Source organism: Malurus melanocephalus, unplaced genomic scaffold (genome assembly GCF_030028575.1).
Source record: "Malurus melanocephalus ecotype Western Australia unplaced genomic scaffold, MMel_1.1 scaffold_17, whole genome shotgun sequence".
In the NCBI taxonomy this organism is placed as follows: Eukaryota; Metazoa; Chordata; class Aves; order Passeriformes; family Maluridae; genus Malurus; species Malurus melanocephalus.
The window spans coordinates 1,959,456-1,971,467 of record NW_026623249.1 but is presented as its reverse complement, the minus strand read 5'-3'; the positions used below and the strand labels follow the sequence as shown (position 1 = coordinate 1,971,467).

Sequence of the window (12,012 nt, the reverse complement as noted above, 5' to 3'; positions counted from 1 at the left end):
GGGGGAAAACCACCACCAAAAAATGAGGCAAGTACATGCTATCATCCTAACAAACTGTTCTTGGATAATTAAAGTGGCTGAGTTATCAAAAAGACACCTCTACCCCATTGTCCTTAGAGAACATGGCAGTCATTTAAATTATCTTAGCGGAGCAAAAATGAAAAGGAATTCTTTATTCCATGTTGCAATCSTTCTTTTGGTCTTGTTAATGCTAAGAGATCCCCTAATAAATAAAAGCAGACAAAGCAATGGCTACTGTTGTGCTAGCAGTTCATATACCTGCTCAATAGCTCTTTCAAAAGCCTTTGTTCACCTATTGAAAAGTTCTGGTCGGTATATTCAATATTGATAAATTAATAGATAAAACCCAAGAGATATGACTGTTCCAAGACCTGTCATTCTCTGCGTGAAAACCAAAAGCAACAGAGCTCAAAGCAGATGCACGGGGTTTTTAAGCTTACATGGCAGTCACGTGTTTCAGGAACCAACACTCTGCTCAGACAAGTGCTGGTTACAGAGTAGTCTCATGTGCTTAATACTGAGAAAATACACCACAAAAGACAAGGCTATGGGCAGTTTTCAGTAGAACACGTATGTCACAGAAAATACTAAGATGCCTCACCTGCAAAGCTTTTAAACATATGTGGAAGTCAATGAAGCTGAAGCTTATGCCCGTTTTCAATTTAACTTATGGGCAGCACTATGCTAATGTGGACCATTTGGCACTAAGCTGTTCATGTCTCAGTTTTGAATTTCCTGCTACTCTTTCACAATGGATCTTCTTATTACTCAAATGATGAGAAGCAGAAAACCTCTTTCCATCCTTTGTCTCATTCCCCGTTGTTAAAATCAATTGTTTTTCTCTGTTGATTTCCCTTTATTCGCCTAAGCTCCAATTGAAAAAGGCAACTTGATGGATGAGGTACCAAAGTAAAACTGAGTTTAATCTGTCCTATGACAAGTTGTGCAGAGGACTCACCTCAGCCCGTGGAGCTGCTGTGCGGTCAAAAATAGGCACATGGTCTGAAATGCTTTTACTGAAGAGAAATGAAGACAACAGGCGGGTAAACAGATCTTTCTAAGTCATTAAAAATGCTACACAACCAGCAGTGCAGTGTCTATGTTTTTGCTATTTAAGGGGCATATAAGCCATAGATCACTTGGAGAAGCTGCATGAGAATCTGTGTGCAGCACTGAAGTAAACAAATATGGATGCAACAACACTGCCCTAGTTCTCTCACTTTCAGTGCACAGCAGCAGCAATCTGATAGTGTCTGCTGCTGAGAACAGATGGAATTTTCAATACAGTCAGAATTCTGGACCTCTCTTCCACAGCACTGCTCAGCCCCCCTACTCTGCCTTCTGGGCATCTCTGTTTCAAGCATTTATGGCAGTTCCAACTCTGCCATCATACACACATGCAGTTTTTGCAGAAAAGTGAGTCCATCTTTGCAATGCTGAAAGGAGAATTAATTTATCGGAAGGGTAATGAAATATGACGTCTACTTAGCAGTTCTCCAAAGGGGTGTCAATGCTGCTATGTAGGACAGGCCTCTGCTTAGACAAAGGACAGGAACAAATTAAGTATTCAGTTTCATTTAGTGTTTGAACCAGATCTCGCTGAATTCAGTGCCAAAACTCACGTTGACTTCAGTGGTGCAAATCTGTGTCCTTAAGCTCTGCCTGTATATTCTGCACATTAGAATATGGATTTCCATTAAAGAAATATAAGCAGGTAGAGCAGGACAATATTTTTAAAAAGCAAGGTATCCTCTCATTTTTGAATTTTCCATTAATGCAAGTACCACATTCACTTTAAAATTCTGAGATTACTGAAGACAAGAAATACTCTGTGTTCACTCTGCCACAAAGACCCTCATATGAGGAATTCATGGATTCACTTGGGGAACAGAGTGGTCATCCTCATTTCCCTCTCCCCCTGAAACTGGACAGCATCTCTTACATCAAGCAATGCTGAAAAAAACATGTCCATCACTTACACTCGGCGTGTCCGTGGGCGAAGCCGTCTCAGCCTGTGAGGCACCTGCTCACCATCAAAGGTTGAGTGGTAGAAGAACAGTCGTACATCCTCATCCATCAACACCCAAGCAGGGAGGCAGAGAAGGTTCTGTGCCAAGAGCAAGCAGGAAGCAGGGTGTAACAGTGGGAGAGACTAATTCTCTCTTTATTTACATGCAACAAATATGCCTCTCTGACTTACAAAATCATGAAGGATATTCATTACTGCCAGAAACCTCCCTCCTCTCCCTTCTCACTCAGCAGGACAGACCTGAACAGCTGACAGTTTCCCCTCTTTTGCTCTTTTTGTACCTGATTTACTGCAGGAGTAAATTGCTTTTTGTGTTTCACTTCAGAACATGAATGACTGCAGAAAGAAGGCAATCAACTAGTGGAAGTCTTGGCCAGTGCTTCAGACTTTTACTGATTTAAAGTCAGGTCTTCTGTTAACCTGCACAAAGGAATTTTTATCCTTGATGTACGCTGCATCTTCACAGTAATTCAGGTGCACTCAGAGGCCCACCTGTCCTGATTCTGTCTGTGAGAGAGGCAATTTTCTCCTTAGCAGCTGCTACMGTGCTGTGTGTTGAAATTAGCATGAGAGTAATGTTGATAACACCCCGATGTTTTAGTTTCTAACTAGTGGCTTACTTAGTCTAAGCCAAGAACTTTTCTGTTTTCCATGTTCTGCCAGTGAGGAGCTGCACAGGAATCCAGAAGGGAGCATGGCCAGGACAGCTGGTCCAAACTAGCCAAAGGAATATTCCATGCTCTAGAACATCATGCCCACTATGTAAACTGGAGGGAGCTGGCTAGGAGCCAATGATCACTGCTCAGTGGTCTGSCTGGGTATTGGTCAGCAGGTGATGAGCAATTGTGCATAATTTGCTTTCTTTTTTAGTTTTATTTCTCTCTGTCTTTTTTGTTCTCTCTCCTCTAATTGCAGCTATTAGTATTAGTATCATATTTTACTTTATTTCAATTATTGAATTGTTCTTAACCCAATCCATGGGTTTTACCTTTTCCCAATTGTCTTCCCTGTTCCATTAGGGAAGGAGGGAGTGAGCAAGAGGAGGCATGGCACTTAGAGGGTGAGTGATGTTAAAGCAAAACTCACTCACCATTCTCCTAGTCCCTCAGGTGCCCACATCAGATCTGTATTCATGCAACACCTGAACATTCACCATTTCCTCACACACCTTGGGGGCTTTTGATAAGATAACTGCATAGGAAGGCAGAGAGTGAGCCTTTGTGAGCTGCATACTTGGGCAGGCCCTACAATGTGAACAGTCTGGGGAAGAGGACTGCAGGCTGTACCACAGTGTGGGCGCTGTCCTCAGCAATGCAGAGAGAAGCAGACACTTAGGACTYTAATAGCACTGTCTGTCTTAGCAGATTTCAACAAGTATCTGCAGTGCTCAGTGGATTCTTTATCTTAAATCTAAGTTTTACCTTCATGTAGACATTCAGGATAGGAATCCTGCTCTCAGCAATTTCCCTTTTGGCACCCACAAAAACTTTCCCTGGAAAATATAAAACCTGTGACAGTTATTGAAGGAGAAAATAAAAGGAAGCTGACAGAGAAATGAAGCAATCAGGAGAAAGTAGAATGTCAAAAGAAACCCCCATATTTTCTAAAGGATTTTAGATTTCTAAATGAACTTTACCACAAGTGAYGGGACTGTCAATGAAACACAACTCTTCTGGCACCCATAGCTGGGAATTATTTCCTTGTCACAACTACTTCTCTCAATGTATTCCTCTTTAGGACAGRCTGGAGCTAAAAAAGCTGCTAATTATGCAAAGATTTGGTACTGACRGCTCACCTGGCAACACAGGGAGTGTGCAGGTAAATGGGCTGTTATTACTCTCTGGCCCATATCTCTCCTCTAGTTTGGTGTGCAGGGCATAGAATTCACGATAACGACGGAAAATCAGGTATCTGCCACCACCTTTAAGCTTTACTTCAATCACAAACATCTGAAACAGAGAGGAGGAATTCAGCCTGATGTTCATACTTAGAAATACTTAGCAAATGAATATGTGGAATAAAATAGGAACATAAGATCAGTGCTCCATTAGYGGTAATATTCTCCTAAGGGCAGAGAGGAAAGCAAGCCTTCAGTTAAGCATCTGCAACCTCAAGAACTAGGAAATAACAAGTTAGCACCAGTGTGGTATTTGTGTGGGTCCAGCTTTCACATGAAACATGTCCCCGTGGCTGCTTTCTTTTATATAATCTTAAAAGGAAACAAGAAATGACTAGATTAGACTTTATACACCTTCCCTCAGYGATGAACAAAACACATTAGGGAGATAAAGACAAATATTTTACATTAAGATGCCTTCAACATGGAAATCTAGAGAYAGACATCTAAATGAATTGATTTTCAGAATTGAAGGCATTCCGACTTCTTTTTGACTTTAAGGTACATAATTTCACAAATTATGGTCCAACCTCCTTCAGCCACTGTTTTATTTATCTTTAGACAAAATTGTTTTGACATAAAGGAACCCATATTTTCCATGCACTGACCTCTGAGTCACATTGTAGATAGATCCTTCAGAAAACATAAAGACAGAGCAACCAAACTATTTATGCTATTCCAGAGTAAAACGTAACCACTGCAGTGGTAAGGTTTTATGAGCAATGTCGCCAGCAGAAGTCAGACTGAGCTGGTCATATTCAGAACCTTCAGAAAATCTTAGTGTCTTTCCTCACTATTCCCTTCCTTCGTGCTCTTTCTTGTTTTAATGTGCTACCTCCTGTGAAGATGAGAGCATCCCAACATGCCTTTACCATGTAGTAATGAAGAAAAACTCTGCTATTCTATCCTCTGAATTACTTTCCCACCATCTTCACCAAAGACACAGCACTCCAACAGGAAAAAAATCAGATGTTAGGAAAGAATTGTGATGTTAGAGGGTATCTCTCACATTTCATTCAGAAAATTAATTTTAAGACTAAATCTCTAATAACAATCCTCCATTCCAGAAAAAACAAAAGCACTGAGAAGTCTTCCACATGGAACTACCCATGGCAAAAAGCAGTTGCACAAGATTAACTGCATTTTGTTTCCCACAACCAAACCGGTCACAGATGAAGGCCTATAGAGACAGGATAAATCTCCCTTCTTACATAGTAATTAGTAAAGCCTTTCTTCTCTTCAATATCTGCAATGTTAGCTGAAACAGGTACATCATCTGGAAGCTGGTCAAAATCACTGTGAAGCAAGAACAGAAAATTTAGGTTACTCRTACTGGTATCAGCCTTTGAGGTATCTATGCCATACAGAGCATAAGTAGGCATTATCACATTTTCTAGTATAAAAATCAAGAAGTTAGAATCTTGTGGTGTCATTCTTTTCCTCTGGGTGTCTAATATTGAGTTGCCAAAATTTAATAAATTCAGCACAAGGCAGTGACCATTGTGAAGATTTATCATGCCTGAAAAATCCCCCTATCATTCCTAGGCTTGCTTGAGGAACAGGACTACAAAACAAACACCTGAACTGCTAAGCTTTTACCRAGAAATGTGATCAGCTGTGGATGCATTCTTAATTTTTCTTTAATCTAGAAGATTTACAGTAAGAGCTTAGTAACAGTAAATCTTATTCTAGGGAGATCATTTTATATCATGATTTATGCTGCTATTTTTATTGTATTAATATAGGGAATAGGAAACAGTTCTGAGAAAAGAGCTTGTAATGCTAGGTGCTGTAGAAATTGGCAGCGCAAAGTAAAATCCTAAAAACTTTGTACTCTGTGCAAGAGGCATAAAATGTATCACACACACATAAGAAAAGAAACAACAGTCTAAGAACAAACAGAAAAAGAACGAGGAAAAATACCATGGTATTTCTCTATAGCAAAACCAATGGTGCCTACACCACTAGTCAAAATGTTGTCAAGTTTCTTGTAAACATCACAATAAAGCAAGATCTCAAAGAGGCTTTGAAAAAATAATGAGGAGGCTGGCAAATATTTAGAGGGAGACCTCCCAGACACAGCAGTTAAGATTCAACACAGAATCACAGAATATTTGGAGCTGGAAGGGACCCACAAAGATCATCGAGTCCCACTCTTAAGTGAATGGCCTGCACAGGGATAGAACCTGCTCCCTTGGCACTAATTTCCCAGTCTCAGCAGACAGCCTGAAGCAAGCACAAAGATGCATTTTGAAAATGTCAAAAATGTGTGAAGGAACACATGGTAGTAGGAAAAGTTRTAATAAGTTTTGCAGATCCTAGAAAGGATTGGATTTGAAGTGAGAAGGAAGGATCTCTGCAGGAGCACATAAAGAGCAGCCATATGACCTCGCAGTCATGTTTCCTGTCTTTATTGTCCGCACAAAAAATTGGCATGGATTGGCAGGTGCTTTTTCCTCTGTGACCTCCTTGCTGCAACAGCTTTGACAAGCAGCAGACAAATTCACCTTTGCTTCAATCTCATGACTCAATGTTGTTAGAGGGGTATTTATCTTAACACCTGAGTAAAAAGCATCAAGAATGAGGAAACAAAGATAACAAATGAGATAAAGAGAAACTTTTAAAAGGATCATCTAAGAAATGCCAAGCTGACATAATGTTAAGTATTCTGATAATACAAAAAAAAAGTGGCAGTTGTCTGAGTTTATTCTGCTAGGAAAATATGCCGAGCCGGAGTTTCCACAAGGTATAGCCCATTTGAAAGGCTGAAGTAATGATGCAATGCCTTGCAATGGTTTGCTGTATGAGGAGAATTTTCCATGAATCAGCACCACCCACCGTACTGTAAATACTGCCCCTTACTGTGMAGAGGGATGTGGTTATGGAGATCTAGAGATATAATTAGTCACATCACAAACACTCACATCATACACTTCAGTAAGAGGGAAACCATTCTGCAGCTGTAAAGGGGACAATGACCCACTGTGTCCTAAGTGGTGAATATTCCCCACAAAAAGAAGAAAGTCCGCTCCAGCATAAGAAATGGTCTGCTTCACCCTGGGCAGCCTAATAGTGTGGAAGTTACAGTAACAAGAAGCCTTTTAGAATCACCAAAGATGCTTACATCCAAATTAAACAAACAGATCACAGCAGTTACATGAGGCTTGTGGGGAGGCAGGAACAGGGACAGACACATTACCTCTTTTCTCGCAGCTGCTGGGGAAGAGACATGGTTTTCAGCTTCTTAAATCCTGATGACTGRGATCTATTCCTCTAACTCTTGGACAGTTCCTGGTTGAACAGGATGAACACAAAGTCAAAGTAATTCTCTCTCTGTGAAATACGTCTCCTTTGCAAGGCCTTAGAGACCTTTTTTTAATGTTTCAGTGTCAGACGATTTCTGCTGTACCTTCCCACCCCCACCAGTATGAGGAAGTACYAGAGAAAAAACAGTAATAAAGAAAGGCTGTTCTGTGGTGTCTGTCATGTCTCAAAACTGCCACAGTTGAGAAACTGAAAGCCCAAGAAAAAGCAGAAACTATGAGCCCCATATTCTATTGCCCACCCTCCACCAAAAAATTTGCATCTGCTGAAAGCCGGTATGAGTGGGYTTAGCAAAGTTTGCTTTACCTCAGCCTAAATGCCCTCATATGTACCTCTACATCAATATTTGTAAATTAGGATGAATTCTTCTGATCCCTTCTTGAGGCTCTGTGATTCCCAAGAATCCTCCTTTTCACAGACCAAGAGCCAGGAGGTGGAGCTAAAGAATAAATTTTAAAATGGGAGCAGAAAGAAATCATGAGAAAATTCAACCTTGTCAAACACCAGGGCATTGGGCACAGGAGATGAGCTCTGAAGGATGGATCAATGAAAGTAAAACAAGGGTCCTTTAGAGACCAGAGACCTTTTAGGCTTCATGTGCTCAAAACAACCCATATTTGCCACCTACAAAGACAAGGTAATGGCTCAGCCTGGCTTGTACTCAAATTGTAGTGACAAAGCATATATACATAACATCAGCTGACAATCTTTCAAGAAGAAAATAAAAGGAAGAAAGTGACGAGGAAACCCTGATTTCYTAACAATGTGGCTAAGTTACAGCACAGCTTATCTTCCTTGGTCAAAAGCTGTTATGTGTACCCCTGCCTCTCCATTTCAGTCTTTGASTCTCTTCCATTTTTGTGTTCAATACATATTTGCTTCCTTCTCCTCCTTCCGCTGCCAAGAACAAAAATTCCCATCTGAATGGAGCAAAAATCAACCAGCATTCTTCAAAATAAAACTCTATTTTCAACTGCAATCATCAGCCTTGAGAGTAACTGCATTGCATTGCATTTTAATGAAGTAAATCCTTCATCCATCTCCTTTCCATGGATAACTCAAGGCACCATGACAGAATTTGAGATGGGATGTAGTGTCTCTTGATCAGAAGGGATTTGGAGAACCTACAAAATTCTTAATTGTATTTTCTGAGTGATCAGCTACTCTGTTACATATCATAGCTTTAACAAGAAAATCATAAAAAGGGCCTTCTAATAGTTTCAAATGTCTTGAAAGATAATCTAGATATAATGCAGGTACATAATTTAATAATGCAAAAATACTTGCTCATCATTTATCTAGGGACTTGGCTTTTTGAAAACAAGTCAACAGACAGCTCTCAGACAAATTGTCTATGCAACTGCTTTGCTGTAAGATGAGTAAAACAAACTGAAAGCAGCACAATTCCAGTACTCCCTACTAGACATTACAGCTAGTAAAAATACTAGCCCGATAGACTAATGCTAAACCTATTCAGAAAGTTTGCGATTCTGTGGTATTTTCTTGTTCTGAACTCAACCAGAAACAAGACTTTACTTTTCTGACAAAAAGCAGATTTCTACCTCAGAAGAGTGGATAGCTGATCGGTTAAAGGGATCACCAAGGCAGTGAGACTGGAAACACTGCCTGGCCATGTTCTTCTGAGCCAAATCAGTGCTTTGACTACCATGAGTTTTCTTTCTATTTCTACTACTGTGCTAATACAGTATAAATAATTTCTAATATTTGGGCTGAGAAAACAGGCTGTGTCTAGTCAAATGCACATTCCTTCTCTGTTCAAGTAATTATTTTATGAATGAAATAAATGTCCATTACAAAACTGATACCCAAATGACTGTAACCATGTCAAAAGATCTGCCTGCACTGGTAAAGTATYGAATTTCATCAGCTGATGTGGCCAGCTCTCAGTTTTGAGAAAACCTATCCATACATTGTAGCTGGCATGATCATTGTAGTGCTATGCACTGACCCCAATACATGTACAAAAGGAAACAGGAATCCATCCAAGTGCAAGGAACACAAAACAAAAATTAGTTCATTAAAGCAGACTGCTAAGAGAATCCTCAGATGACTGAATCACCACCATATGCTGCCACCAATGCATGCCCCTTCACAGTTCACAACCTACTCTATTATTTTGGACATGCCTGTGAGCTGTGAAACCGTAGCCTTCTGTCCAATGCACCTGTTGTTACAAAACACATGTACAAGGATATGTAACACCCTGGAAATCTTAGAGTATCAGCTAGAACCAAACAACTGAAGCAAGTGAGGAATTTTAATGAAAAATATGAATGTAGTCCCAAATCACTAAAGATATATGAAGCACTAATAAAAGGTAAACAAAAAAAATACAGCAGAAATAGTCAGCTGAATCAAGCTTGGATGACAGCACGACACACTATGTCTACTAGGGCAACAGTTATTGTACCATTTTGCTTGTCTCTATAGAATAATGGCTTCTCTCTGATGCACCTGATGTAAGAAAAGTGCTGTGCAGTTATACTCAATCCCCAGCCATAGAACAAATCTGTTAAGTGGTAGGATAAACTGAACAAGAATAATATTCTTAAAAGATGTCTGATCTCATCACAGATTAATCTGCAAAGGAAATAACATTTAACCATTACTGCAAGAAAGCTGAACATCAAATAGAAACACATACAGCAGAGTTGGCTTGCAAGATACTTTCATTCAACCTATTATTTTCAAAGGTTATGTGGAATATTTGCTTCTGTAGCACACATACAATTGGGTAGCACAGAGCAGCTGGGTGCCTTGACCCCTGTGGTTGCTTGCGACTGAGCTGCAACTGTAACAACACTGATCTGGGAAGTGTTTGGGGATCTATTCCATTTCCCTTTAATAATACTTGTACAGATATTTTTCTTCTGTGGTTACCATCAGCTTTACAGGATGTTTTAATAGACTGTTACAATATTTATTTTCAAATACATCCAWGTTTAAACTAATTATTATTTTTATTATAGCACATGAATAATTATTTACAGATCTGTAAAAATTTTGGGCAAAAGTTACATTAGGTAAGCTATTCATGTCTGTCCTGCAAACTTCAAAGCTCTTTTGCAGGTAGTGCTACCAAATCCTTAGGAGTCAGTTGGCACAAGGGTAAGAATATCTTGTTTCTTTCCTGTATGCTTTCAGGACAATTAAAAATAAAATCATAAAAAAAAAAAAAAAAAAAAAAAAAAAAAAAAAAAAAGTGATGAAGTTGTCCTATCTTTCTGAACTTCTTGAAAAAAAAACCCCAAAGAGGGCATAAGTTGAGAATTGAGCTAATTGGTTTTGTAATCTTCATTTGATAATGGCTCAATTCATAATGTCTGAATGCATGGATACTGTGCCTGTGAAGTATTGTGTTGGGATTAAAAAAGCCACAGGAGTGATAGAATCATAGGATTGATAGAATTTGAAAACATGCTTTGAATCAAATCTGGACACAGTTTCCATGATAGCTTTTTTAGGGTGAAAAGTAGCTAGTAGGCATTTGCAGAAAAAGACTCTTTTCATGCCCTGCTGATATAAACACARCTAAATAATCCATCTTGGACTGAAGAAATTTAAAGGTCAGCATCTACCACTGTTCCTGACAGTGAATTTAATGGTGTCATTTCCAGAATAAATTATTACTCAACATGGTAGAGGTTTACAAAACCAAATGTTAAAGAAAGAGCACCATTTGTTTAAAGTGACCTTCTCAGAACATCAAACTAAATCATATACCTGAATCTCGGCTTTTTCACCCCTATTGCTTGAGCAAAAGAAGGAATAAATATTGCAGGGGGGGGAAAAAACCCACCCCAAAAAGTGAGGTTTTTTTTTCTTTTGACATTATCAGCTATTTTGGAAATATGCAATCAACAGTGCCATTCTGAGATTTGATAGTTCATGATTCAATAGGCAGATCTTGCCACTTTTCTTATGCAGAGAAATATCACAAGCAGCATTATGATCTTCCTCTCTGTGGAAAACAATTCTTCTTTTAAAATTAACCTGCTTCCTTTAAAAATCTTCTTAATATATACAGGATTTTTTCCTGATAAAGTAGAATCACTTAGACTGGAAAAATTAGAAGAAATTTCTCCCTCATAAGCAGTGGGGCTTTTTGTTCTTGCAGAGCTCAGATGGGTATTGATGCCCAGAACTAGGGGCAGATAAATGAAAGCTCAGAAACAGCAAGAGAACATTTCTTCATCCAGATCACATATCACTTCCAGGATAAAAGAGGCAAATAAGGAAGAAATAGGGCAGAGCTTGTCACTGCTATTGTGCATGACAGAGGTGGGCTGGAGGTGGAACCCTGCGCTCCAGTCAGCCTCTCCAATATTAAAATCTGGTAGCTGGTCATTGCAGACAAAGAATCAGAGAAGTTCCATTCAAGAACTCCTCAGAGAGCTGTGCCTACAACCACAACCACCCCTCCAGAACTTTTAAACATACTTTGAGTGTACAGGAGTCACGCACCATGTGGCAGGAAGGTCTTGGTGTTTTAAGTGCCCTGATCATCTTGAGAATCAAGAATGTGTCAGAGTTATTGCTACCAAGACAAAGAAAATTATGCTTCATGTATGTCACAAATTCAAAAGGCCTGTAAAAATTACTCAAAAAAATTTCACTGAACATCCTCAAATGGGAAAACAGGGTTGGAATTTGCTAAAATTTGTTCAGTGATGCATTCCAATCAGCCTACCACTGTTCCTGACAGTTTAATTTCCTMAAC

The 12,012-nt window shown here is 39.3% G+C and overlaps 1 protein-coding gene across 2 annotated transcripts in view; it reads right to left on the bottom strand.

The window, feature by feature from the left end:
- Positions 1-7,359, bottom strand: part of NCF4 (neutrophil cytosolic factor 4) — an 11,000-nt gene extending 3,641 nt beyond the window's left edge. For both annotated transcript variants that reach the window (XM_057387562.1, XM_057387570.1), the window contains exons 1-6: positions 7,147-7,359; positions 5,159-5,243; positions 3,846-3,999; positions 3,472-3,542; positions 2,001-2,128; positions 980-1,037 (exon numbers count right to left, since the gene is read on the bottom strand). In XM_057387562.1, the coding sequence (XP_057243545.1) occupies positions 980-1,037; positions 2,001-2,128; positions 3,472-3,542; positions 3,846-3,999; positions 5,159-5,243; positions 7,147-7,178 (528 nt within the window). In that variant the 5' untranslated portion in view covers positions 7,179-7,359. The remainder of the gene's footprint in view (positions 1-979; positions 1,038-2,000; positions 2,129-3,471; positions 3,543-3,845; positions 4,000-5,158; positions 5,244-7,146) is intronic.
- Between the last annotated feature and the right edge of the window lie 4,653 nt (positions 7,360-12,012).